Source organism: Oryctolagus cuniculus, chromosome 1, assembly GCF_051225735.1.
Source record: "Oryctolagus cuniculus isolate XC-2025 breed Fujian yellow rabbit chromosome 1, ASM5122573v1, whole genome shotgun sequence".
NCBI lineage: Eukaryota > Metazoa > Chordata > Mammalia > Lagomorpha > Leporidae > Oryctolagus > Oryctolagus cuniculus.
In genome coordinates this window covers 4,726,352-4,753,760 of record NC_142867.1, presented here as the reverse complement: position 1 = coordinate 4,753,760, position 27,409 = coordinate 4,726,352, and the positions used below count along the sequence as shown (strand labels likewise).

Below are 27,409 nucleotides of genomic sequence, written 5' to 3'. Positions count from 1 at the left end.
GCCGGAAACTTAATTGTTGTGCCAAATAGCCCCCTCCTTTTAAAGAGAGCCTCCCCAATTTAAAAAATAATTTATTGAAAAGTCTGAGAGAAACAGAGATCCTCCATCTGTTTTTTTACTTTCCAGATACAACCACCAAAGCCAGGCCAGGTGGCAGCCAGGAGTTAGGAACCCACTCCAAGTCTCCCACCTGGGTGACCGGGACCTGAGTACTTAGCCTGTTTCCTGCTGCCCCTCAGGGTGCACATTATAGCGGGCAGCTGGGATTGGAGAGAGTCCGGATCAAACCCAGGCACCCTGATGCGGGAAGCAAGCATCCCAAGTGGCATCTCGGCTGCTGGGTGAGCTGTCCACCTCTCCACGTCTCCTCTAGCATTGGTGGGAATATTGGGACTTGGGGCTGGCGCTGTGGCGTAGCAGTGAAAGCCGCCGCCTGCAGTGCCACAATCTGATATGGGTGCCGGTTCAAGTCCTGGTTGCTCCACTTTCCATCCAGCTCTCTACTATGGTCTGGGAAAGCCGTGGAAGATGGCCCAAGTCCTTGGGCCCCTGCACCCGCGTGGGAGACCTGGAAGAAACTCCAGGCTCCTGTCTTTGGATTGGCACAGTTCCGGCTGTTGGGGTCATCTGGGGAGTGAGCCAGTGGATGGAAGGCCTCTCTGTCTGCCTCTCCTTCTCTATCTGTGTAACTCTTTCAAATAAATAAATAATAATAAAAAAGAAATAGTAGGACTGTCCCAATCATTGTTGTAGGAATATAGACATTTGCAGATACCCATTTACTTTAAAAGATTATTTTATAAAATTTTAAGGATTTATTTGAAATGAAAAAACATTTTTAAAAAAATCTACTTACTGTTCAGTTAAATCTTTTTCCCAGGAAACATTCATTTAATTTTGTCCCATACTTATATAATTTTTATTTGAGAGGTAGTAGTCAGAGGCAGACAGAGCTCTCATCTGCTGGTTCACTTCTCAAATGCCCTCCATGTGCAAGGTTGGAGCCAGGCTGAAGCTCGGAGCTGGGAACTCACTCATTCTAGGTCTCTCACATGGACGGCAGGGACCCAAACACTTAAGCTGTCACCTGCTGACTCCCAGCTTGTGGATTAGCAGGAAGCTGGAGTCAGGACTCAAACCCAGACACTGATAGGGGATACAGACAGCTTAACTGCTAAGTCAGTTGCCTGTCTCTTTTTGTCAGTTCTGCAAATGTAATAGAAAATTCCTTCAGATTCCAAATTTCAAAAATTCTAAACAGAAGTCTTTTTTATTTTTGACAGGCAGAGTGGAGAGTGAGAGAGAGAGACAGAGAGAAAGGTCTTCCTTTGCCATTGGTTCACCCTCCAATGGCCGCTGCGGCTGGTGCACTGCGGCCAGCGCACCGCGATGATCTGATGGCAGGAGCCAGGTGCTTCTCCTGGTCTCCCATGGGGTGTAGGGCCCAAGTACTTGGCCCCATCCTCCACTGCACTCCCTAACCACAGCAGAGAGCTGGCCTGGAAGAGGGGCAACCAGGACAGAATCCGGCGCCCCGACCGGGACTAGAACCCGGCGTGCCGGCGCCGCAAGGCGGAGGATTAGCCTAGTGAGCCGCGGCACCGGCTTTAAACAGAAGTCTTAACTAAAATTTTTTAAAAAATAGTTATTCAATTGAGAGAGAAGACAGAGCTGGGAATCAAACCCAGCAATTCAAATGTGGGACCTGGGAGTTCTAAACACTAGGCTAAATGTCCATTCCCCCTTGTTAATTTTATTTTTAAAAATTGATTTGGCTCGCTAGGCTATTCCTCCGCCTGCAGCGCTGGCACCCCAGGTTCTAGTCCCAGTTGGGGCGCTGGGTTCTGTCCCGGTCGCTCCTCTTCCAGTCCAGCTCTCTGCTGTGGCCCGGGAAGGCTGTGGAGGATGGCCCAGGTCTTTGGGAGACCAGGAGGAAGCACCTGGCTCCTGGCTTCGGATTGGCGCAGCGTGCCAGCCGCAACACGCCAGCTATAGTGGCCACTTGGGGGGTGAACCAACGGAAAAAGGAGGACCTTTCTCTCTGTCTCTCTCTCTCTAACTCTGCCTGTCAAAAATAAATAAATAAAAATTGAATGATTTATTTGAAAGGCAGAATGGCAGAGATATCTTCCTTATACTGGTTAACTTTCCATTTGCCTGCAATAGCTGGAGTTGGGCCAGGCGGAAGCCAGAAGCCAGAAACTCCTTCCTGGTCTCCTCCATTTGAAACAGGCCCCAGCACACTTGGTCTGCTGCTTTCCTAGGTACATTAGTGGGAAGGAAGTGGAGCAGCTGGCACTCAAAGGTACTCGAACCGGCACCTACTTGGGAAGTAGGTGTCCAAGTGGTGGCTTAGTACACTGCATGCCAATGCTGGCCCTGTTAAAAGTTTTTACAATTCCAAATAAATTGTATCTTTTGGATTTTTTTCCTGTTTCAAATCCATGTATTCATTTTAACAGCACATTCAGGAAAGTTGATATTTGTGCCATTCTCAGTCCAACTGGAACTTTTTGGTTTAAAGATTTATTTTATTTATTTGAAAGGCACAGCTACAGAGGGAGGGAGGGAGTAGGGAGAGAGATCTTCTCTCCACTGGTGTACTCCCCAGATGGTTGCAGTGGCTTGGACTGAGCCAGACTGAAGACAGGAGCCAGGAGCTTCTTCCGGGTCACCCATGTGGGTGCAGGGGGCTCAGGAACTTGGGCCATCTTATGTTGCTCTCCCAGGCACATTAGCAGGGAGTTAGACCAGAGTGGAGCAGCTGTGACACGGACTGTTGCCCATGTGGCATGCTGATGTCCAGGCAGTTGCTTTACCCTCTATACCACAATGCTGGCCCCCAAATTGGAACTTTCAAGGGTTCTCAGCAGCCATGAGCCAAGGAATCCCACTGGGTAAAATTATAAAATTTGTAGGTTTTTTTTTTTTTTTTATTTGACAGAATTAGACAATGAGAGAGAGAGAGACAGAGAGAAAGGTCTTCCTTCCGTTGGTTCACTCCCCAAAAGGCCGCTACGGCCAGAACTATGCCGATCCGAAGCCAGGAGCCATGTGCTTCCTCCTGGTCTCCCATGCGGGTGCAGGGCCCAAGCACTTGGGCCATCCTCCACTGCCCTCCTGGTCCACAGCAGAGAGCTGGACTGGAAGAGGAGTAGCCGGGACTAGAACCCGGTGCCCATGTGGGATGCCGGCGCCTCAGGCAGAGGATTAGCCAAGTGAGCCATGGCACTGGCCCCATTTTTGTTTTTTAAAATTTATTTTATTTAAAGGCAGAGTTAGAAAAAAGGAGAGACAGAGATCTTGCATCTGCTGGTTCAATCCCCAGATGGTACAACCACCAAATGTTGACAACCAGAGCCTAGAACATCCATTCAGGTCTCAGGTCTCCCATGTGGTGGTGGAGGCCCAGACACTTAGGCTATCCTCTCCTGCCTTTCCAGCCATATTAGCAGGGTGCTGGATAGGAAGTGGAGCAGCCAGAACTTGAACCAGCGCTCATATGGTATGGTAGTGTTGCAGACAGTGGCTTAACTCTTCCACGACACTGGCCTGAGAGTTGAAGATTCAAAAAAGTTTTTTAGATCTATCTGAAAAGGCAGACAGAGACAGAGACCTCCTGTGTGCTGATTGATTCCCCAGATGTCCACAGCAGCCAAAGCTGGAGAGAGGGAACTCAATCCAGTTCTTCATAGGGATTCAACTAGTTGATGCATCACCTGCTGTCTTCCTGGGTGCACATTAGCAGGAAGCTGGAATCAGAAGTAGAGCTGAGAATCATATCTAGGTTCTCCATTGGGCATCTCCAGCAGCGTTCTAACTGCTAGGCCAAATGTCTACCCATGGAATAAGTTTTATTTTATTTTTTTTATTTTTCATTTTTTATTTTTTTTTATTTTTTGACAGGCAGAGTGGACAGTGAGAGAGAGAGAGACAGAGAAAGGTCTTCCTTTGCCGTTGGTTTACCCTCCAATGGCCACCGCGGCTGGCGCGCTGCGGCTGGCGCACCGCGCTGATCCGATGGCAGGAGCCAGGAGCCAGGTGCTTTTCCTGGTCTCCCATGGGGTGCAGGGCCCAAGCACCTGGGCCATCCTCCACTGCGCTCCCTGGCCACAGCAGAGAGCTGGCCTGGAAGAGGAGCAACCGGGACAGAATCCAGCGCCCCAACCGGGACTAGAACCCGGTGTGCCGGCGCCACTAGGCGGAGGATTAGCCTAATGAGCCGCGGCGCCGGCCCGGAATAAGAGTTTTAAACATAATAGTCAGGGCCGGCACAGTGGTGCAGTGGGTTAAGGCCCTGGCCTGAAGTGCTGGCATCCCATATGGGCGCTGGTTTGAGACCCGGCTGCTCCACTTCCGATCAAGCTCTCTTCTATGGCCTGGGGAAGCAGTAGAAGATGGCCCAAGTCCTTGGGCCCCTGCGCCTGTGTGGGGGATGCAGAGGAAGCTCCTGGCTCCTGGCTCCTGGCTTCAGATCCGTGCAGGCTCCAGCCATTGCAGCCAATTGGGGAGTGAACCATCTGGTGGAAGATCCCCCTCCCCCCTCCCCCCTCCCCCCTCCCCCTCCCCTCCCCTCCCCTCCCCCCTCACCTCCCCTCCTCCTCCCCCTCTCCTCTCTCTGTGTAATTCTGACTTTCAAATAAATACATAAATCTTAAAAAAAAATTAATAGTCAACTGTTAAGTTGTTGGTTTTAGGAACTCCATGTAGGTCTTTAATGTGGTGGCAGGAACCAAAGCATCATCCACTGTCTCCCGGGATACATTAGCAAGAAGTGGGTCAGAGGTGGAGTAACTGAGACTTGAACTGGCACTTGAAACGTCTGAACTGCAGACATTCTGACTGGTGGCTAAACACACTGCCATAATGCCTGCTCTGAGATTTAGTTTTTTTTTTTTTCGAAAGATTTATTTATTTAAAAGAGTTACAGAGAGGCAGAGAGAGAGATCTTCAATCCACTTGCTCACTCTCCAGATGGGTGCAACGGCTGGAGCTGGGCTGATCAGGAGCCAGGAGCTTCTTCCAGGTCTCCCACGCGGGTGCAGGGGCCCAGGGACTTGGGCCGTCTTCCGCTTTCCCAGCAGAGAGCTGCATCAGAAGTGGAGCAGCTGCTACTCGAACTGGCGCCCATGTGGAATGCTGGTACTCCAGGTTGTGGCTTTACCCGCGATGCCTCGGTGCTGGCCCCCTGAAACGTAGTTTTAAGACTTAGGAAGTTGCCGGCGCCGCGGCTCACTTGGCTAATCCTCCACCTGTGGCGCTGGCACCCCGGGTTCTAGTCCCATTCGGGTCGCCGGATTCTGTCCCGGTTGCCCCTCTTCCAGGCCAGCTCTCTGCTGTGGACCGGGAGGGCAGTGGAGGATGGCCCAGGTCCTTGGGCCCTGCACCTGCATGGGAGACCAAGAGGAAGCACCTGGCTCCTGGCTTCGGATCGGCGTAGTGCGCTGGCCGTGATGGCCATTTGGGGGTGAACCAATGGAAAAAGGAAGACCTTTCTCTTTGTCTCTCTCTCTCACTGTCTAACTCTACCTGTCCAAAAAAAAAAAAAAAAAAAAGACTTATGAAATCAAAACTAATGGCTAAAGCTTCTGTATCTTGTTCTGTTTTAATATTCATTTGCGGGGCCAGCAATGTGGCCCAGCAGGTTAAAGCCCTGGCCTGAAGTGCCAGCATCCTATATGGGCTCCGGTTCTAGTCCTGGCTGTTCCACTTCTGATCCAGCTCTTTGCTGTGGCCTGGGATAGCAGTGGAAGATGGCCCAAGTCCTTGGGCCCCTGCAGCCATGTGGGAGACCTGTAAGAGGTTCCTGGCTCCTAGCTTCGGATCAGCGCAGCTCCGGCAGTTGCGGCCATTTGGAGAGTGAACCAGCGGATGGAAGACCTCTCTCTGTGTCTGTACCTCTCTTTGTAACTCTTTGAAATAAAAAAAATAATAATAATAAAAATATTCATTTGAATGACTGTATGCCTAACTATATTATCAGATTTATTGTCTTTTATTTGACAGGTACAGTTGTAGACAGTAAGAGAGACAGAGAGAGAGGTCTTCCTTCCATTGGTTCACTCCCCAAATGGCCGCCACAGCTGCCGTTGCACCAATCCGAAGCCAGGAGCCAAGTGCTTCATCCTGGTCTCCCATGCGGGTGCAGGGCCCAAGCACTTGGGCCATTCTCCACTGCCCTCCCAGGCCACCACAGAGAGCTGGACTGGAAGAGGGGCAACTGGGAGTAGAACCTGGCATCCATATGGGATGCCGGCGGCACCATAGGTAGAGGATTAACCAAGTGAGCCAAGGCGCTGGCTGTTGTCTTTTTTTTTTAAGATTCATTTTTTTTTTTTTTTTAAAAAGCTGTATAGAGAGTGAGAGACAGATCTACTATCCCCTGGCCTGTTCCCCAGATAGCTACAACAGCTGGTGCTGGGCCAGGCTGAAGCCAGGAGATAGGAGCCTCGTCTGATCTCCCGCGTGGGTGGCAGGAGCCCAGTCACATGAGTCACCTTCTGCTGATGTTCCCTGGTCATTAGTAGGGAGCTAGATCTGATGTGGAGTAGTTAGGACATGGATGGGTGCCTACATGGGATGCTGGTGTTGCAGGCAGCCGCTACACCACAATGCTGGCCCCAGGATTTATTGATTTCTGATAAAATTCTAATGCGAATAGAATGGCAAGCTGACATATGTGTTTGAAGGGAAATTGTTCATTTCACAAGGATGTGATAGATTCTTTGCCACAGGAATTTAGGAGCACTGGCTTAGGTGTGAAATAGTTACTATGCAGTTTCTGAAAACATACTCTGTGAAGGCTAAGACACATACAGAAGAGTATAAAAACATAAATTTGTGTTAGTGAATAATCAAAGTAAATGCTTTGTTGTGACTACTACTCAGTCAAGATTTGGAATTCCCACCATGTCAGAAGCTTCCTCATGACCTTTCCAACAATTGCTGGTTCCTTTTTCTTCGCCAGTTGAGCCTGCTATCACTATAATTTAGTTTTTCTTGATTTTGGACAAAATGGCTTTTTAAAAAAATTTATTTGAGAGGTAGAGTTAGAGAAGGGAGACAGAACGGTCTTCATCCGCTGGTTCTTCCCCCAAATGACCACATCTGTTGGGGCTGAGCCGATCTGAAGCCAGGAGCCAGGAGATTCTTCTTCTTCTTCTTCTTTTTTTTTTTTTTTTGACAGGCAGAGTGGACAGTGAGAGAGAGAGACAGAGAAAGGTCTTCCTTTGCCGTTGGTTCACCCTCCAATGGCCGCCATGGCTGGCGCGCTGCGGCTGGCACACCGCGATGATCCGAAGCCAGGAGCCAGGTGCTTCTCCTGGTCTCCCATGGGGTGCAGGGCCCAAGCACTTGGGCCACCCTCCACTGCACTCCCGGGTCATAGCAGAGAGCTGGCCTGGAAGAGGGGCAACCAGGACAGAATCTGGCGCCGCGACTGGGACTAGAACCCGGTGTGCAAGCGCTGCGGGCGGAGGATTAGCCGTGGCGCTGGCCAGGAGATTCTTCTGATTCTCCCATGTGGGTGCTGGTGCCCAAGGACTTGGCCTATCCTCTGCTGCTTTCCTAGGTGCATTAGCAGGGAGTTGGATTGGAAGAGGAGCAGCCATGACACGAACCGTCACCCATGTGGGATACCTATGCTGCACGTGGAGGCTTGGCCTACTATGCCACAGCGCCAGCCCCACATAATGACTTTTTAAAGGGATAGTGAAGTTATCACAGTAAAACAAAAGTTTCTTAGTGTTTTCATTGCTTAATTCCCCCAGTGGGCTCTTTTTTTAAAATGATTGATGTGTATCTAAAGCCTCTTTAACTGTAACTCACCTCCCTCTTCTTTTTTCTTGTTTAAAAAAAAAAAGTCTGGTCTCTTGTCCTATAGAATTTCAGACTTTCTGGATTTTGCCAGTTGCTAATCCGTGCATCTTTTTTAAATTGGTACATAGAACACAATAAAATGTACAGTGTTTTTTGTTTTGTTTTGTTTTTACAGGTAGAGTTATAGACAGAGACAGAAAGGTCTTCCTGCTGTTGATTCACCCCCAAAATGGCCACTATGGCCGGAACTGCACGAATCTGAAGCCAGGAGCCAGGTGCTTCTCCTGGTCTCCCACATGGGATGCCGGCGCCGCAAGCGGAGGATTAACCAAGTGAGCCATGGCGCCGGCCCCAAAATGTACAGATCTTAAGGGTTCATTTCGATGAGTTTTGATTCTGATCCCTACTCAGAAATACAGAAAGAGGGCATTTCTGTCCCTGCAGAACGTTCCCTTGTGCTCCTTTGCGGTTCGTGTTTCCATTCCTGTCTGACTTGCATCACCACAGGCAAGCTAACCTGGTTGGTTGGTTGGTTCTCTTTTTTGTGTGTTTTTTGGCCATTATATTTCTTCGGAAAAATGATTATGTCTTTTGCTCATGTATTTTCTTTTTCTTCAAGATTTATTTATTTATTTGAAAGGAAGAGAGTGATCTTTCATTGCTGATATCTGTGAGGTACTTCAAAAAATTTTTGGAAAAATGGCATTCAAAGATGTTTATTTTGTTGGAAAAATTATGAAATCCATGCATATTTTCAGTGAATCGTTTTTTTTTTTTTTTTTTCCCCAGGCAGAGTTAGTCAGAGATAGAGTTATAGACAGTGAAAGAGAGACAGAGAGAAAGGTCTTCCTTCCATTGGTTCTCTCCCCTAGTGGCCGCTATGGCCGACGCTGAGCCATTCCGGAGCCAGGAGCTGGGTACTTCCAGTCTCCCATGCAGGTGCAGGGACCTAAGCACTTGGGCCATCCTCCATTGCACTCCCAGGCCACAGCAGAGAGCTGGCCTGGAAGAGGAGCAACCGGGACAGAATCCGGCGCCCCAACCAGAACTAGAACCCGGGGTGCTGGCGCTGCAGGTGGAGGATTAGCCTAGTGAGCGGCCTCAGTGAACCCTTTGAAGGACCCTTGTATACCACAATTACCACAATTTTTTTTAAAAGATTTATTTATTTATTTGAACGAGTAAGAGGGAGAGACAGAGCTTCAGCTTCCATCCATTGGTTTGCTCCCCAGATGGGTGCAACAGCCATGGCTGGGTCGGGCTGAAACCAACCGCCAGGAGCTTCTTCTAGGTCTTCCACATAGGTAGCAAGGGCCCAAACACCTGGGCCATCCTCTGTGTTTTCCAGGTCATCAGCTGGATTGGAAGTAGAGCAGCCAGGCTGAGAACCTGCACCCATATGGGACGCCGGTGTCGCAGATGATTGCTTTACCCACTATTGCCACAATGCTGGCCCTTAGACCACAATTTTTATCCCTCTTTTGATGGACATATAGGTTGTTTTAAGATTTTGGCTCCTAGGAATAAGTTTGCATTAAATATTCTTGTACAAGTCTTTTTTTAGAAAAAAGATTTATTTATTTTGAAAGTTACAGAGATACAGAGAGGATCTTCACTTGTGGTTAACCTGCTGCATAACCGCAGTGACCAGGGCTGGGCAGGCTGAAGCCAGGAGCTTCTTCCTGGTCTCCATGTGGGTGCAGGGGCTGCTGCTTTCCCAGGTGCCTTAGCAGGGAGAGCTGGATCTGAAGTGGAGCATCTGGGCCTCAAACCGATGCCCATATGAGATGCTGGCATGGTAGGCGGCTGCTTAACCTAATACATTACAGGGCTGTCCCGTCAGCCATTTGTTTATCTTCTTTGATTAAGTATCTTCAAGTCTCCCTTTCACCCCAGTTTGTTTTGGTCTACTCACTTGTATTTATTTTCATTTTACTTGGAAGACAAGGGTGAGTGAGTTATTTCATCCATTGGTTCACTCCCCAAATGCTTAGACAAATGAAGCAGGGTGGAGCCATTGTTTGCTGTCTTCCTAGGGTGGGCATTGGTAGGAAGCTGGATCCAAAGTGGAGCAGCCAGGCACTCTGATGGGAGGCAGGTGTCCCAGATGGCAACTTAACTGCTCTGCCAAATGTCTACTCGTCCTTTAATTACTTACAGATCTACTTACATTTTGGATACAAGTTCTTTATTAGATGTATGTGCTGCAAATACTTCTTCCCAGTTGTCTCTTTATTATTTATTTTATTAATTTCAAAGGCTTAGAGACAAATAGAGACAGACAACTGAGAGGTATCTTCTATCCATGGCTTCACTCTCCAAATGCCTGCTACAGGCTGGTCTGGGTGAGGCCGAATCCTGGAACCAGGAACTCAGTCTGAGTCTCCTGCTTGGGTACCAAGAACCCAGTTATTTGAGTTGTCACTTGCAGCCTCCTGGGGTGCACATTAGCAGAAAACCGGAATCCAGAAAGGAGCTGACACTGGGACCCCTGCGCACTGATATGGCATGTAGGCGTCTCAAGCAGCATGTTAACCACTACCCCAGCCCCGCCTGTCCCCTTCATTTTCTTAATGATGTTTTCTAATGAACAAAATTTTTAAGTCAATTTTTCCTTTTATGATTTGTCACATATTTTTAAAACTTTTATTTTGGGGACAGTCCTCTTAGGGGGAATAGGGAGGAACCTCCATTTTGTTGCGGAATACAGACCCAAAGAAGTAAAATGACTTGCCCTTAAGTTGCGCAACTAGTAAGTGGTAGAACAAAGACTGGAAACCAGACCTTCTTACTTCAGATTGAATTTCTTTCCATTACACTGTATTCTCCTTTTCTTTTTTTCTCATTACCTGAAAATGGTACCATACTCAGCTGCTTTTTCTTCAAGTTTTATGCTCTCTCTCACTTTTGGACATTTGCATTTGTAATTTCTTTTGAGCCGACTACTTTCTCTCCTCTCCTTTTACATTGTTTGTTCTTCTGGTTTTATCTTAGATATTATGTCCACTGGGGAATTTTTGATATCTTCTTTCTTAATAGATAAGGTGTTTCTTACCATTTCTTTAACATTTGATTTTTCTGTTGTCAAAGCAAATAAAACCCTGATTGTCTTTCCACTTTCTCTAGCTAGATTTTGAGGGCAAGAACCTTGACAGTCTTGTTTGCCAGAATATTGTCAGTGTCTGGCTCTTGGTGGATGGTAATAAATTTAATGAATTCAGTTGAATATAATTCTCTTCCTATCTAGTTGTGACAGATTTGATACTGTAAATTTAGAACCCATTGTGCATTTAATTTGGTATTTTTTTGTGTAGCATAATGTTCTATTTTTTAATTTTTTTTTATTTAAAAGGCAAAGAGTTTTTTTTTTTTTTTTTAAGATTTATTTATTTATTTGAAAGAGTTACACAGAGAGAGGAGAGGCAGAGAGAGAGAGAGGGATCTTCCATCTGATGGTTCACTCCCCAATTGGCCGCAATGGCTGGAGCTGCGCCAGTCCGAAGCCAGGAGCCGGGAGCTTCATCCGGGTCTCCCACATGGGTACAGGGGCCCAAGCACTTGGGCTATTCTGCTTTCCCAGGCCACAGCAGAGAGCTGGATCAGAAGAGGAGCAGCCAGGACGTGAACCAGAGCTCATATAGGATGCCGGTGCTTCAAGCCAGGGTGTTAATCCGCTGTGCCACAGCGCTGGCCCCAAGGCAAAGAGGTCTTAAATCCTCTGGTTCATTCCCCCAAATGTCCAGAACAGCCAAGGCTGAGCCTGGGCCAGGCCAAAGCCGGTAACCCAGAACTCAGTCCGAGTCTTTGTCGGTGGCAGGGAATGGAGCCTTCACTGCTGCCTCCCAGGTGTGCGATAGCAGGAAGCCAAGCACTCTGATGTGGGCTGTGGGCATCCCAAGTGCTGGCTTAACTGCTGCACCAGATACCTCCCTCCCCATCAAATGGTCATTTTTGAATTTCTGAAATAATGTATTTTAAAAAGGGTTATAGGGAGGGGTGGGGAGAGTGGGAAGTATCAGTATGTTCCTAAATCTGTATATATGAAATACATGAAACTTGTATACCTTAAATAAAATGAAAAAATAAAATTAAAAAGGGTTATAAAATTAATTTTGTATTTCTTATGTACCTAGTAAGTATTTTTTTTTTTAAGATTTATTTATTTCAAAGGGGGAGGCAATGAAAGAGAGAGTGAGCGAGCACGAGCTTCCATCCACTAGTTCATTCCCCGAAGTGGCTGCAACAGCTGGAGCTGGACCAATCTGAAGCCAAGAGCCAGGAACTTCTTTCTGGTCTCCCATGTGGGTGCAGGGGCCCAAGGACTTGGGCTATCTTCTGCTGCTTTCCCAGGCATATTAGCAGGGAGCTGGATCAGAAGTGGAGCAGCCAGGACTAGAACTGGCACCCATGTGGGATCCTGTTACTGCAGGCAGAGGCTTAGCCTTTTATGCCACAACGCCAGCACCCCTAGTAAGCATTAAAAAGTACTGAGTTGAATTTTTGATTAGTTTTTAGGAAGTTTTCTTTATAATTGACAGTGTCATAAACTTTGAACTTAAAGTTGATAAATTTCATGGTTTCTGTCTTTGAACAGCAATCATTGATTTAATCTTTGATTCCTGAAGAGTAGATACTTTCCTAAAAAGTAAGAATTTACTGAAGTCAGCAACTGTTCTGTGGTTAGGTAAGAAAACATTCTTCTTACTTGGAAACACAAGTGTTCAAAAGGTTATGATATATGCAAATTACTTCCAGGTGCTTGGGTGTAAGTGGGAAAACATGTATACTACATGTCCCCCACACATGTGTAAACAACGTATATATGTATACAATAAAGTAGTTCTCATTTTTCATAGTCATTTGGGACTGCAAAAATGATTTTGCGTGCTGAAATCATGGGATGAGGTTTTATTTTTTAAAGTCTTATTTGTTTATTTGAATGGCAGAGTGACAGAGATCTTCCAACCATTGGTACACTTCCCAAATGCCTGCAACTGCCAGGGCTGGGCCAGACCTAAGCCAGGTGCCAGGAATTCCATCCAGGTCTCTCACGCAGGTGGCAGGAACCCAAGTACCTGAGCCATCAGCTGCTGCCTCTCGGGCTTATTAGCAGGAAGCTGGATCAGAAGAAGAGATGGAGTTTAATCACAGGTGGCATACCTTGCTGCACATCACCTATCTTGAAACCTTAATAATCAGTTGGGAAAATTGTGATCTTAACCCATCAGGTTTTTTGTTAAAAATATTAAAAGCTGTTTTATTGTTGGTTGTAAATATATAAGAAGGTGAAATAATAGTAAAAGTAATATTGGGGCCGGTGCTATGGCATAGTGGATAAGGCCACTGCCTGCAGTGCCAGCATCCCATGTGGGTGCCTGATTGAGTCCCTGCTGCTCCGCTTTTGATCCGGCTCCCTGCTGGTGTGCTTGGGAAAGCAGCGGAGGATGGGCCAAGTCATTGGGTCCCCACACCCACTTGGGAGACCCGAAGAAGCTCCTGGCTTCAGATCAGCCCAGCTCCGGCCATTGTGGTCATTTGGGGAGTGAACCAGTAGAGGGAAGACTGACTCTCTTTCTCTCTCTCTCTCTCTCTGCCTCTGCTCTGTATAACTGTGCCTTTCAAATAAATAAATATTTTTTTAAAAAGTAATATTTATTTGGTACACTATAATACAGGAACATTATTTTTTAAATTTATTATTTAAAATATTTCATTTATTTGAGAGGCAGAGTTATAGACAGAGAAAAGGAGAGACAGAGAAAAAATTTTTCCATCTGTTGGTTTACTCCCCAAATGGCCACAATGGCAGGAACTGGGTCAATCTGAAGTCAGGATCCAGGAGCTTCCTCCAGGTTTCCCATGAGACTGTAGGGGCCCAAGCACGTGGGCCATTTTCTGTTGCTTTCCCAGGCCATAGCAGAGAGCTGGATCAGAAGAGGAGTAGTTGGGACTAGAACCGATGCCCGTGTGGGATGCAGGCATGGCAGGCAGAGGCTTAGCCTGCAATGCCACAGAGCTGTCCCCAGGAACATTATTATTTTATTTCATTATTAAAAACCTTTCAAGAATAATTTGAATAGTGCTTATCTGCTTCTTGAATAACTTAAGGAACAAACATCATTGGGGTATAAAAATTTTTTATATAATTTATTTGTTTATTTGAAAGAGTTAGAGAGGCAGAGAGAGAGAGAGAGAGAGAGAGATTTCCCTTCCATCCGCTGGTTGACTCTCCACATGGCCACAGCAGCCAGAGCTGGGCCTATCCAGAACCAGGAGCCAGGAGCTTCTTCCAGGTCTGTCACGTGGGTGCAGGGGCCCAAAGACTTGGGCCATCTTCCACTGCTTTCCAAGCCATAGCAGAGAGCTAGATGGGAAGTGGAGCAGCCAGGACTTGAACCAGCACCCATATGGGATTCCGGCGCTGCAGGCGGCAGCTCTACCTGCTGTACCACGGTGCTGGCCCCAATATTTTATTCTTTGCATTTTCAGTATTGTGAAATATGTTTGAGATAATTATGGTTTTTGCTGCTATCATTCCTCTGGAAATCTTCATCTTTTTTGTCATATGCACTTCCTTTTACTTTCACTGTTTCTCTATTGCATGTAACTCAGTTTTCTTTGAATTTCATTTCCAGCATTATCACTTCTATCGTATTGCTTCCATTTTCATGCTTAGTGGCTGATTTCCTCTTGATTATCCACATATTTGTAAAGTGTCATGTGATTAACTACCAGGAGACATGGAAGCAACATATATGCTTTGCTGTCTGTGTGTGAGCTGAGTGACATGCCTGGCAGTTTATCACCAGCACACTTTGAAAGAAGTGATGTGATTGGTTACTTATCTTGATGCACAGCTCTTATTTATATGACTTGCGGAATAAGAGCTCACAACCAATACCAATTTTGTTCGTTATACACATGCTTAGAGCATTCCACAGTAACCGAAATTTTTTAAATTTAATTCTGGATGTTTAATAGCAGTACAGAAGATTTCACTGAGGGGACCGGAAATTGCCCAGATAGACAGTAACTGAAATCTGAACTGTGTTTGAGAACTGTTATTTAGTGACACTGTGGTAACTAAAATTCATACATGCTGGGACAGCATAGAACAAGTCCTGTCTGCATAGAGAAAACATGAAGGGGAACAAATGCAAATGCTGTACTTTCTACACAGGTTGAGTGTCCTTTATTGAAAATGTTTGGTACCTGAATGTTGCAGAATTGTTCAGATTTGGGAATTTTGCTCAGACTTCAACCTTGAGTATTCCTAACTTGAAAATCCAAAATCTGAAACTTTGAGTATCATGTTTGAACTTTTCCAATTTCAGATTTTTGTATTGGGGAAGCTCAGTATTACAAGATAAGCTGCTTAAAGAAGGGATTATGTCATTTTACTCATATTTACTGACTATAGCTGTGGTTTACGGGGTGATTTGATGACACACACACACACATACAGAGTGCCGTTTTAACCACGATACATTACAGAGAGCATATATGAGGTTTGCCAGGGCAACTAACATTTTGCTGGGTAGCTCTAATATGCCTGGTGGTATTTCAGATGTTTTACATATGTAAGGTGTATCGTTGGATCCTACAGCAGCTCTCTGAATTTGATGACATTTTATAGTTGAGGAAACTGAGGTTCAGGGCCAGCATCCCATATGGGCACTGGTTCTAGTCCTGGCTGCTCCACTTCCGATCCAGCTCTCTGCTTTGCCTGGGAAAGCAGTAGAAGATGACCCAAATCCTTGGGCCCCTGCACCTGCGTGGGAGCTCCTGGCTCCTGGTTCCTGGTTCCTGGTTCCTGGCTCTTGGCTTCGGATCAGCCCAGCTCTGACCGTTGTGGCCATCTGGGGAGTGAATCAGCAGATAGAAGACCTCTCTCTCTGTCTCTACCTCTCTTTCAAATAAATAAAATAAATCTTAAAAAAAAAAAAAAAGTTACAGAGCCAGGATTCAAACTTAATTCTGACTCTAAACTCACACCCTTTGTGCTGCTCTTTTTTGGTGGTGGTTGTTGAGGGTCCTCCTGAAGATTCTTTGACAGGGATTCTGCTAAAACTACAATAGTAGAAAGGAGGGTTTTAGTTGTATTATGAAGTTTATGGAACTTTAGGTAATTAGATTCAGGTTAAACATTTTAGCAGAAGTGCTATATAAGTCATTTAATGTACTTATTGAATCCTGCCATGAGATAGACTGGTTGTGTTGCTTTTGGTAATAACAGTTCTTTATCACATTGATACTGGTATGACTGTTACCGATATCACCTGTAAAAATTTTTTTTGCCTTTGTAATTAAATTTTTCCTTAAAAGTCCTATTTATTTGAAAAGCAGAGTGAGAGGGGGCTGGTATTGTGGCATTGTAGGTTATGCCACTGGTTGCAACACCTGCATACCATATCAGAGTGTTTATTTGAGTCCTAGCTGCTCTATTTCCAGTCCAACTTCCTGCTAATATGCTTGGGAGACCAGTGGAGGAAGGCCCAAGTGCTTGGGCCCTTGCCATCCGTGTGGGAGTTCTGAATTTTCTGGTTCTGGCTCAGGCTGGGCTGTTGATGGCATTTTGAGAGTGGCCCAGTGAATCGAAGATTTTTCTTTCTCTGTTTTTCTGTCTTTGTCCCTTTTCCGTCCTGTCTCTGTCTTTCAAATTTAAAAACAGAATCAAAGGGCCAGCGCTGTAGCATAGTGGGTAAAGCCATCGCCTGCAGTGCTGGCATCGCATATGGGTGACGGTTTGGGTCCTGGCCTCTCCACTTGCGATCCAGCTCTGCTATGGCCTAGGAAGGCAGTAGAAGATGGTCCAAGTCCTTGGGCCCCTGTACCCATGTGGGAGACCTGCAAGAGGCTCTTGGCTCCTGGCTTCGGATTGACCCAGCTCCAGCTGTTGTGGTCAATTGGGGAGTGAACCAGTGGATGGAAGACCTCTCTCTCTATGTAACTCTGACTTTCAAATAAACAAATTAATTTTTTTTTTAAGATTTGTTTATTTCAAAGAGTTACACAGAGAGAGGAGAGGCAGAGAGACACAGAGAGAAAGGGAGGTCTTCATCCGATGGTTGTATCAATTGGCTGCAATGGCAGGAGCTGTGCTGATCTGAAGCCAGGAGCCAGGAGCTTCCTCTGGGTCTCCCATGTGGGTGCGGGGGCCCAAGCACTTGGGCCATCTTCTACTGCTTTCCCAGGCCATAGCAGAGAGCTGGATTGGAAGTATAGCAGCAGATTTTTTTTTTTTTTTTTTGACAGGCAGAGTTAGTGAGAGAGAGAGAGAGAGAAAGGTCTTCCTTCCGTTGGTTCACCCCCAAAGTGGCCACTATGGCTGGCGTGTTGTAGCCAGAGCGCTGCGCCAATCTGAAGCCAGGAACCAGGTGCTTCCTCCTGGTCTCCCATGTGTGCAGGGCCCAAGGACGTGGGCTAGCCTGCACTGCACTCTCAGGCCACCACAGAGAGCTGGACTGGAAGAGGAGCATCCAGGACAGAACCAGCGCCTCAACTGGGACTAGAACCCAGGGTGCTGGCGCCACAGGCAGAGGATTAGCCTATTGAGCTGCAGCGCTGGCCAACAGCCAAGTCTTGAACCGGTGCCCGTATGGGATGTCGGCGCTTCCGGCCAGGGCATTAACCTGCTGTGCCACAGTGCTGTCCCCAAATAAATCTTCAAAAAAAATAAAAAGAGAATATGCGATCCCAAAGAGGGAAATAAACATTTAAGGCACCATTAAGCATTTACTCTTTTTACTGGAAAGGACTTTGCAATTTTTTTAAAAAGATTTATTTTTTGTTTTGAAAGGCAGAGTTAAATAGAAGCAGAGAGGGAGGGAGAGGTCTTCTTCACTCCCTAGATGGCTAAAATGGCCGGAGCTGTGCTAACCCAAAGCTAGGAGCCAGGAACTTCTTCCGGGTCTCCCATGTGGATGGGAGAGGCCCAGGGACTCAGGCCATCTTTTACAGCTTTCCCAGGCCATAGCAGAGAGCTGGATCAGGAAGAGGAGCAGCTGGGTCTCCAGCCAGTTCCTATATAGGATACCGGCATTGCAAGTTGCAGCTTTATCCACTATGCCACAGCCCTGGCTCCAGTTTTTTTTTTTTTTTTTTTTTTTTTAAGATATATATATATATATATATATATGTATATGTATATGTATATATTTGAAAGGTAGAGTTACAGAGAGGCAGAGAGAGAGAGAGGTCTTCAGTCTGCTGGTTCACTCCCCAGATGGCCGCAACAGCTGGAGTTGTGCCGATCAGGAGCCAGGAGCTTCCCTCAGGTCTCCCACACAGGTGCAGGGGCCCAAGCACTTGAGCCATCCTCCACTACTTTCCCAGGCTATCAGCAGAGAGCTGGATCAGAAGTGGAGCAGCTGGAACTTGAACCAGAGCCCATATGGGATGCCAGCACTGCAGGTGGCAGCTTTACCCGCTACACCAGAGTGCCGGCCCCCTCTAATTCTTAAATTATTTTGGAACTGTGTGCTCTAACAAGTATGTCGAAGAGATCGTTCTGTATTATAATTGTTACCATGAGTAGAACACAGTTATACACACAGCCTATTAAAAGTTTTCTGCTCTCCTTTTAAATTCACATCAGTCAGCAGAATGTAGCCTTCAGTTGGATGAGCCTCTCGAGAGAAGACAGAATTGGAGATCTGCGTGGTGGGTGTCCATACAGTGACAGAGGAAAGGGACGCGTGGCTTCATGGTTACATGTGGGTGGGTCTGAGAGGATTGTGATGACAGGGGTTCAGGAAGCAGAATGAAATAGTGGCTTCTCTGGAAATGGAGATTTTGAACTGGAGAGGGAAGAGAGACAGAGAAGCAATAATGTTTGAAAGGAAAGTAGGAAAGTCCTGTTACAGAATTAGTTATCTTGAATCTGAGTGAATTTACTGAAACAATGATTGAGAAGCTGAGAAGGTACCACGAGAATGGAAGTAGGAACTTTTTAAAGATTTATTTGAAAGAGTAACAGAGAGGGAGGGAGGGAAAAAGATAGAGATCTTCCATCTGGTGGTTCACTCTCTAAGTGGGCACACCTGGGGCTGGATCAGGCTGAAGTCAGGAGCCTGGAACGCCATCTGGTTCTCTCATATCGGTTTCAGGGGTCCACACATATGGACCATCTTCTGCTTTCCCAAGCACATTATCAGGGAGCTGAATGGAAGCAAAGCAGCCAGGACTTGAATTGCCGCTCTGACAGGGAATGCTGATATCCCAAGTGATGGTTTAACCCACTGCACCACAATGTCAGCCCTTGATTTTATTTAAAAAATTTCACTTGTTTATTTTTATTTATTTGAAAGGCAAAGGTTAGATACAGATAGGGAGAAGTCTTCTGCCCACTGTTTCATCACCCACCTGCAATAGCCAAGACAGAAGCAGTCCAAAACCAGGAGCCCAGGACTATCTGGGTCTCCCATGTGGTGACAGGTACCTGGAACTATCACCTGCTGTCTCCTAGGGAGTGCATGAGCAGGAAGCTGGACATGAAGCAGAGCTGGGACTGGAATCCAGCTATTCCAGGATAGGAGGTGTGTGTCCCAAGTAGTGTCTTAACTGCTGTGCAAAACATCCACTCCTAATTTTGCTTTTTTAAGCTATAACATTGGGACTGGTGCTGTGATATAGCGGGTAAAACCATCACCCGCAGTGCCGACATCCCATATGGTCACCAATTCAAGACCTGACTACTCCACTTCTGGTCCAGCTCTCTGCTGTGGCCTGGGAAAGCAGTGGAAGATGACCTAAGTTGTTGGGCCCCTGCACCGCGTATGGAAGAAGCTGCTGGCTCCTTGCTTCGGATCGGTGCAGCTCTGGCCGTTGTGGCCAATTGGGGAGTGAACCAGCAGATGGAAGACACCTCTCTCTCTCTCTCTCTCTCTCTCTCTCTCTCTGTAAATCTGCCTTTCAAATAATTGAATAAATAAACGATAATATTTTCCTCTTTTTTTAAAAAAATGATTTATTTATTTATTTTGAAAGTCAGAGTTACACAGAGAGAGAAGGAGGCAGAAACAGAGAGGGAAGTCTTCCATCTGCTGGTTCACTCCCCAGTCAGCCACAACGGCCAGAGCTGCGCAGATCCGAAGTCAGGAGCCAGGAGCTTCTTCTGGGTCTCCCACAAGGGTGCCGGGGCTCAAGGGCTTGGACCATCTGCTGCTTTCCCAGGCCACAGCAGAGAGCTGGATTGAATTGAGCAGCTGAGTCTTGAACTGGCACCCATATGGGATGCTGGCACTGCAGGTGGCGGTTTTACCTGCTACACCACAGTGCCGGCCCCTCCTCTTAATTTTAATGGGCTTTATCTATGTATTCCTTAACTAGAAGGATAAAGTTTTTTTTTTTTTTAATTTTTTAATTTTTTATTTTTGATAGGCAGAGTTAGACAGAGAGAGACAGAGAGAAAGGTCTTTCTTTTTCCGTTGGTTCATCCCCCAAATGGCCGCTATGGCTGGCATGCTGTGGCCGGCGCAACTGCGCTAATCCGAAGCCAGGAGCCAGGTGCTTTCTCCTGGTCTCCCATGTGGGTGCAGAGCCCAAAGACCTGGGCCATCCTCCATTGCTTTCCCGGGGCCACAGCAGAGACTGGAAGAGGAGCAACTAGGACAGAACCCGGTGTGCCGTCGCTGCAGGCAGAGGATTGGCCTAGTGAGCTGCGGTGCCAGCCTGTTTTTTTTTTTTTTTTTAATTGATGCATTTTTTTAAAGTATTTAAATTTTTTTGCAAAGAGTTATATATAGAGTTCTATCTGCCAGTTCACTCACCAGTGACTGCAGTGTCTGGGCTGGGCCATACTGAAGCCAGGGTTCTGGAACTCAATCTGGGTCTCCCACAAGGGTGGCAGGGTGCAAGCACATGGGTCATCTGCTTTCCCAGGTGCATTAGCAGGGAGCTAGATAAGAAATGGGACATAGCCGGCGCCGCGGCTCACTAGGCTAATCCTCCACCTGCGGCACCGGCACACCAGGTTCTAGTCCTGGTTGGGGCGCTGGATTCTGTCCCGATTGCCCCTCTTCCAGTCCAGCTCTCTGCTGTGGCCAGGGAGTGCAGTGGAGGATGGCCCAAGTGCTTGTGCCCTGCACCTGCATGGGAGACCAGGAGAAGCACCTGGCTCCCGGCTTTGGATCAGTGCAGTGCGTTGGCCACGGCGGCCATTGGAGGGTGAACCAATGGCAAAAGGAAGACCTTTCTCTCTATCTCTCTCTCTCACTGTCCACTCTGCCTGTCAAAAAAAAAAAAAAAAAAAAAAAAAGAAAAAGAAAAAGAAATGGAACAGCCAGGACTTGAACTGGCACCCATAGGGGATGGCAGTTCGGCCATAGCCGTTTAATCTACGGCACAACAATGCTGGCCCCAGACAAAAATGTTTTGTAGGGGACTGGTATTGTGGCGTAGAGGGCTAAGCCTCCTCCTGTGGCACCAGCATCCCATATGGGTACTGTTTATAGTCCCAGCTGCTCCTCTTCCAATCCAGCTGTCTTATGGCCTGGGAAAGCAGTAGAGGATAGCCCAAGTGCTTGGGAGACCCAGCGGAAGCTCCTGGGTCAGATTGGCCCAGCTCCAGCCATTGCAGCCATTTAGGAAGTGAACTAGCAGATGGAAGACCTCTGTCTATCTGCCCCTGCCTCTCTGTAACGCCTTTCAAATAAATAAATAAAATCTTTTAAAAACTGGTTTGTAAAAATGTATTAAATATGCATATTTTTAAAGATTTATTTGTTTATTTGAAAGACAGAGCTACAGAGAGACAGAGAGCTTTCAGCTGCTCTTTCACTCCCCAAATGTCCTCAATGTTTGGGTCTGGGCCAGGCCAAAGCCAGGGACCAGGAGCGTCTTCTGTGTCTCCCATGTGGTGGCAGGGGCCCAAGCACTTGGAACATCTTTGGCTGATTTCCCGGGCACATTAGCAGGGAGCTCGATTGGAAGTAGAACAACTGGGACTGGAACCAGCGCCCATATAGGATGCGGCATCGCCAGTAGCAGCTTAACTTGCTGCACCACAGCGCTGTCCCCAAGTGTGCAGTTTTTGATTCTCAATGGGATCGTGCTAGTGTGTTCAGAACTCTTTCAGAACCTGGCTGCAAACTAAAGCAGTAGCAGTTAAGATTTTCTCAATCAGATATAAATAGCCAGAAAAACTATGCAAGGTAGAAGTGGAAACAGCTAAGATTGATGAAAGTATCTCCCATGTAAGTCCAGAGCATGTAATCAACTTAAGAACAAACACTGTTATTGACAGTTTTGGTGTGGGAGAGTAGAAATAAGCCTAGTTTGTATTTCATACAGGCTTATGCAGATCTTTTGTGCCATCTTGGGAAAAGCCAGGACAACAGATATGTCTTTTACTGGATTTCAAGAGTCAGTGAACCTAGCCAGACCTTATTAAAGTAGAGGATGGGAATTGCAAGGGTCAGGGGCTCCCCGGGGTCTGCGTTCCTGAACAAGCCTTCTCTGGCTCCTGTTGTAGTGTACATTGACCCTTACACACACATCAGTTGATTCATTTAAATTCTTTACTAGATCACTTACACTTTGTACAAGTATTACTAGATCACTTACACTTTGTACAAGTATTTCTTGCTATTCTTGTCCTTTTAAAATAATTTTTATGGCATAAACTCACATTGTGTTTTCCCCCTCGAAAACAAATAATCCACACCCATATATGCAATCCATCTGAACTTGTCTACTGTTTTTTGTCTAGAATTAGCCAAAAGAAGTGGAATAGCAGGGTGTGGCACATGGCTTTAGTACTGTACCTGTATTTAAATCTCTTAAACTTTTTATAGGGTTGGAATGAGATTCCCCCCCTCCCCCAGGAACTCTGTGAAACAGTGGCAAAAGCTGAATTAACTGAACGCTTCCTCCTGGAGTGACTGAGTTTTCCCTTTGCGTGACTGTTGACCTTGTTCTTGTGGAGTTCCTTTCAGACTCCAACATTTGGGTAACCTTGAACTTCCTAATTTCTCGAAGTCTTTGCTCATTTCTGCCTTTTTTTTTTTTTTAAAGACTTACTTATTTGAAAGGCAGAGTTATAGAGAGGGAGAGAGCACTTCCATCTGGTGGTTCACTCCCTCAATAGCCACAACAGCTGAGGCTGGACCAGGCTGAAGGTAGGAGCCTGGAACTCTGTCCACGTCTTCCATGTGGGTGCCGGGGCCTAAGGAGTTGGGCTGTCTTCCGCTGCTTTCCCAGGTGCATCAGCAGGGAGCAGGATCAGAGATGGGCCAGAAAATGGCACCCATGTGGAAGGCCTACATCACAGGCATTGGCTGCACCACAAGGCTGGCCCCAAGTTTGCTCATTTCTAAATTGGAGGTGATAATAATATATATCTTTTTTGGATTGTTTGAGGATTTAATGGAATAATGAATGTAAGCTGCTTACCATTATTCAAAGCTTAATAAATTATTTTATATAACCTGCTAGTTTTCTGTCTTTCAAGCCTCATTTTAACTATAAATATAACATGGGTGCATTGTAATATAAAATTATAATATTATAGATAAGGCTTCAGTAGTCCCTTGGCCTCTGAATCTCAATTCCTTCCCCATTTTTATAAGTTTGTGTAGTCTTCCATGTCTTTTTCTTTGCCTTCTCTCTGTCTCAAATAAAAACAGCAATTTTGTAAATATTACAAGTACTAAGAATCTATTTTATAGACTCACTAACTCAAGAATAGCAAAATTCAACACTTTTGTTTTATAGTGGTAGATCATGCATTAAATTATAGAATTCTTTACAACTCTAGAAAAGCTTAATCAAAGAGAAGAAGCAAGAAACATGTTGAACTGTGTAACTCAAAACTGTACATTTGCTTTTCTGCCAATATATAGATTAGAAGGTAAGAAATTCACTGTCTCTCAGTATACCTTAAATTCTACAACTAGGGGTTAGAAATATCATTTGTTAGTCTAACATAAAAGAATGTTTCCTTTTCTCAAAAACATGAGAACATTTCACTATTTTTTTGAGGTAAGGGCAGGAATGTGGGCTTATGGATTCTAGAGAAGAGTAGTTAACACCGTTGTTTGCTTGTCACTGATCCTTAGGTGTATTTAAGTTACTTTTATAGTTTTCCTATGTTTGGATTTTGTTTATTTGAATTACGTTCACATTGAGAAATGGATTTCAGGCCATTTAGGGAAGGAGGCTGAGCGTGAAGTGACATCAGTTCTTCCCTTTAAGTAAGGGAATGTCAAGAGGAAGAGGCCATACACATCGGGGATCTAAGAGTTGAAGAATGTGGATTTCATATGATCTTTTTCCTCTGGCAACTTGAGGAGTCAGTTGGACAACATTATAGGAGGGATTGTCCATAGACAAAGGAAAATGCCAAGGTAATATGAGGCTAATTCTTACTTCCCGGGGACAAGAAGGGGCACAGTGGAGAGTGGCGCAGGATTCAGCTCCTCGTCTTTCATCCTGGTCTTTAGGCTCCACCTAGCAATGGAGGGCAAAGAGCAAAGTGCACACACCCAGTGGACGTGTATGTTGCTGGCTGATTATCATACAGTTTCAGCATCTGCTGCCTTGGGAGACTCAGTATGGACATTAAATTGCTTTCCTGGTGGCTATTTTTTTTTTTTTTTTAAAGATTTATTTATTTGAAAGAACAACAGAAATAGGAGAGAGAGAGAAAGAGATCTTCCATCTCCTGGTTCACTTCCCAAATGGCCACAGTCTTGGCCAGGCTGAAGTCAGGAGCTTAGAACTCCATCCAGGTCTCCAACATGGGTGGCAGAGGCCCAAGTTCTTGGGCCATCTTCTGCTGTTTCCCAGGTGCATAGCAGAAAGCTGGATTGGAAGTGGAACAGCTGGGACTTGAACCAGCACTCCAGTGTGGATATGCTGCTATTGCTGGCTGCTACTTAACCTGCTGTGGCACTATACTTGGCTTCCCTGGTTCTGTTGCTTCTTCCAGCAGGCTAGTCCAGTGTGGCAGCTACGAGCCCCATGTAAGTTGTATCCTGTCTGAATTGATGTAAGTGTAGGGCCAGCACTGTGGTGTAGCAGGTAACGCTGCTGCCTGCAGTGCAGGCATCCCATATGGGCGCTGGTTTGAGTCTTAGCTGCTCCACTTCTGATCCAGCTCTCTGCTATGGTCTGGGATAGAGTGGAAGATGGCCCAAGTCCTTGGGCCCCTGCACCCACATGCGGGACCTGCAGGAAGCTCCTGGCTTCAGATCAGCTCAGCTCCAGCAGCAAATGGCCATTTGGGGAATGAACCAGACTAGAACCTGGGGTGCCGGCGCCTCAGGCAGAGGATTATCCTATTGAGCTGTGGAGCCGGGCGAGGGAGAGGTCTTTGATCCACTGGTTCACTCCCCAAATGGCCACAACGGCCGGAGCTGCGCTGATCTGAAGCCAAGAGCCAGGAGCTGCTTCTTGGTCTCGCACATGGGTGCAGGGGCCCAAGGACACTGTTTTCCCAGGCACATAAGCAGAGAGCTGGATTAGGGGCCGACACTGTGGATTAGAGAGTAAAGCCACTGCCTGTGCCAACTTTCCATATTGGCGCCGGTTCAAGACCAGACTGCTCCTCTTCCCATCCAGCTCGGCTGTTTCAGTGGAGGATGCCCCAAGTCCTTGGGCCCCTAAGCCCCTGTGGGAGACCCAGAGGAAGCTCCTGGCTTCAGATTGGCACAGCTCTGGCCACTGCAGCCAATTCGGGAGTCAACCAACGGATGGAAGACCTCTCTCTACCTCTCCTCTCTGTGTAACTCTGACTTTCAAATAAATAAATAAATCTTAAAAAAAAAAAAAAAAAAAGGTGGAGGATTGGAAGTGGAGCAGTTGGTGCTCAAATATGGGATGCCAGCACTGCAAGTGGCAGCTTTACCTGCTACGCCGCAGCACCAACCCCTGTAGAATTTCATTTGAGTCATTCTAAAGACCGTTGAGTGATCTCAGTTCAGTAAAAAATGTTTATCATTTCGTTTTTATAGGACTATATTTATTTTACTAGCTAAAAACATTTTTAATTTTCTAAGTTGATGGGACCGTGGGCTTGCAGTATCAGATATGTGTGCGTGATTTTCCAGAATCACTTCTGTAGTATGCCCATGTGCATAAGGATCTGGTCCTGCCAGTCTTGCTCTCTGCTTACACTGTCCTTGGAAGAGTGATGCTTTTCTAAGAAAAGTATTCTAGAACCAGATAGATCCCTTAATCTAGCTCTTAGGTGCCGTCACTACCAAGGAATGAAGGAAGTTAGGTTAGAATGTCGTCAGACTTTGTATTCGGCTGTCTAGAGCCAGTTTCTGCATTCATGCAATACATTAACGTATGATCTTTCCACAAATCTAGTATCAGACCTAAGAAAATTAAAATTCCAGGGGTTGAGTTTAGCCCAACAGTTGACTCTGATTAAGATCGTGGAATTCCATGTTGGAATACCTGGGTTCTATACCTGGCTTTGCCTCTGATCCTGGTTTTCTGTTGATGTGGACTCTGAGAGGCACCAATGGTGGCCCATGTAGTTGGGCTCCTGTCCTTGCGTGTGTTTGTCCTTGCCAAACTCAGTTGAGTTTGCAGCTCTTGACTTTGTCCCCTGGCTGAGGCATTGTAGGCATTTGGGAAATGAACCAGCAGAGGAGCTTCCTCTCTGTCTCTCAAATGAAAAGTTTTTTTTTTTTTCTTTTTAAATATTTATCTGAAAGGCAGAATTTTACAGAGAGAGAGATCTTCCATTGCTGGTTCACTCCCCAGATGGGCACAATGGTGAGGGTTTGGTCAGGAGCCAGGAGCTTCTTCCAGGTCTTTCACTTGGGTGGTAGGTGCCCAGGTACTTGGGCTGCCTTCCACTGTTTTTCCCAGGCCATTAGCAGGGAACTGGATGGAAGTGGAGCAGCCGGGATACAAGCCAGAGCCCATACGGGATACTGGCATTTTAGGCGAAGCTCTTCCCGCTATGCCACAACTCCGGCCCTGGAAATTTTTTTGTCCATCTTATTAAGAGTCAGAGACAGAGGTATTTATCCCGTGGTTCACTCCCAGATGCCCACACCAGCCGTGGCTAGGCCAAACTGAAGCCAGAAACCTGGGACTCATTATGGGTCTCCCTCATGGGTGGCAGGGACCTTGAGCCATCATCTGCTGCTTCCCAGGGTGTGCATAGCTGGAAGCTGCATCCAGAGCTGGGTAGCTGGGAGTCTAACCAGTCATTCTGATGTGGTATCTGTATGCCCTAAGCAGCTTAACCACTGGGACTAATACCATCTTCTTAGGTGAAATTTAGTACGTTAAAATTGTTCTGCAACCACCACCTTTGTCTAGTTCCAACACGTGTGAAGCACAGTAAAGGAAACTCAAATAAATATAAATAAATAAAATGGTTAAAATCAGGGCCAGCATTGTGGCTCAGCTGGTTGAGCTGCTGCCTGGGACAGCTGCATCCCATAAGGGCACTGTTTGAAGTCCCAGATGCTCTGCTTCTGATACAGCTTCCTTCTGGTGCACTCTTAAAGCAGTGGAGGGATGGCCCAGGTGGTTGGGCCCCTGCCAACAATGTGGGATACCTGGATAGAGTTCTGGCTCCTGACTCCGGCCTGGCCCAACCCTGGCTGTTGGGGCCATTTGGGGA

The 27,409-nt window shown here is 46.4% G+C and overlaps 1 protein-coding gene across 6 annotated transcripts in view; it reads left to right on the top strand.

The window, feature by feature from the left end:
- Positions 1-27,409, top strand: part of KDM2A (lysine demethylase 2A) — a 134,367-nt gene that overhangs the window by 29,798 nt on the left and 77,160 nt on the right. The window contains exon 2 of one of the 6 annotated variants that reach the window (XM_051826510.3): positions 7,994-8,150. The exons of the other annotated variants lie outside the window; for them this stretch is intronic. Coding sequence (XP_051682470.1) covers positions 8,115-8,150 — 36 coding nt within the window. The 5' untranslated portion in view covers positions 7,994-8,114. The remainder of the gene's footprint in view (positions 1-7,993; positions 8,151-27,409) is intronic. 6 annotated transcript variants of the gene reach the window in all.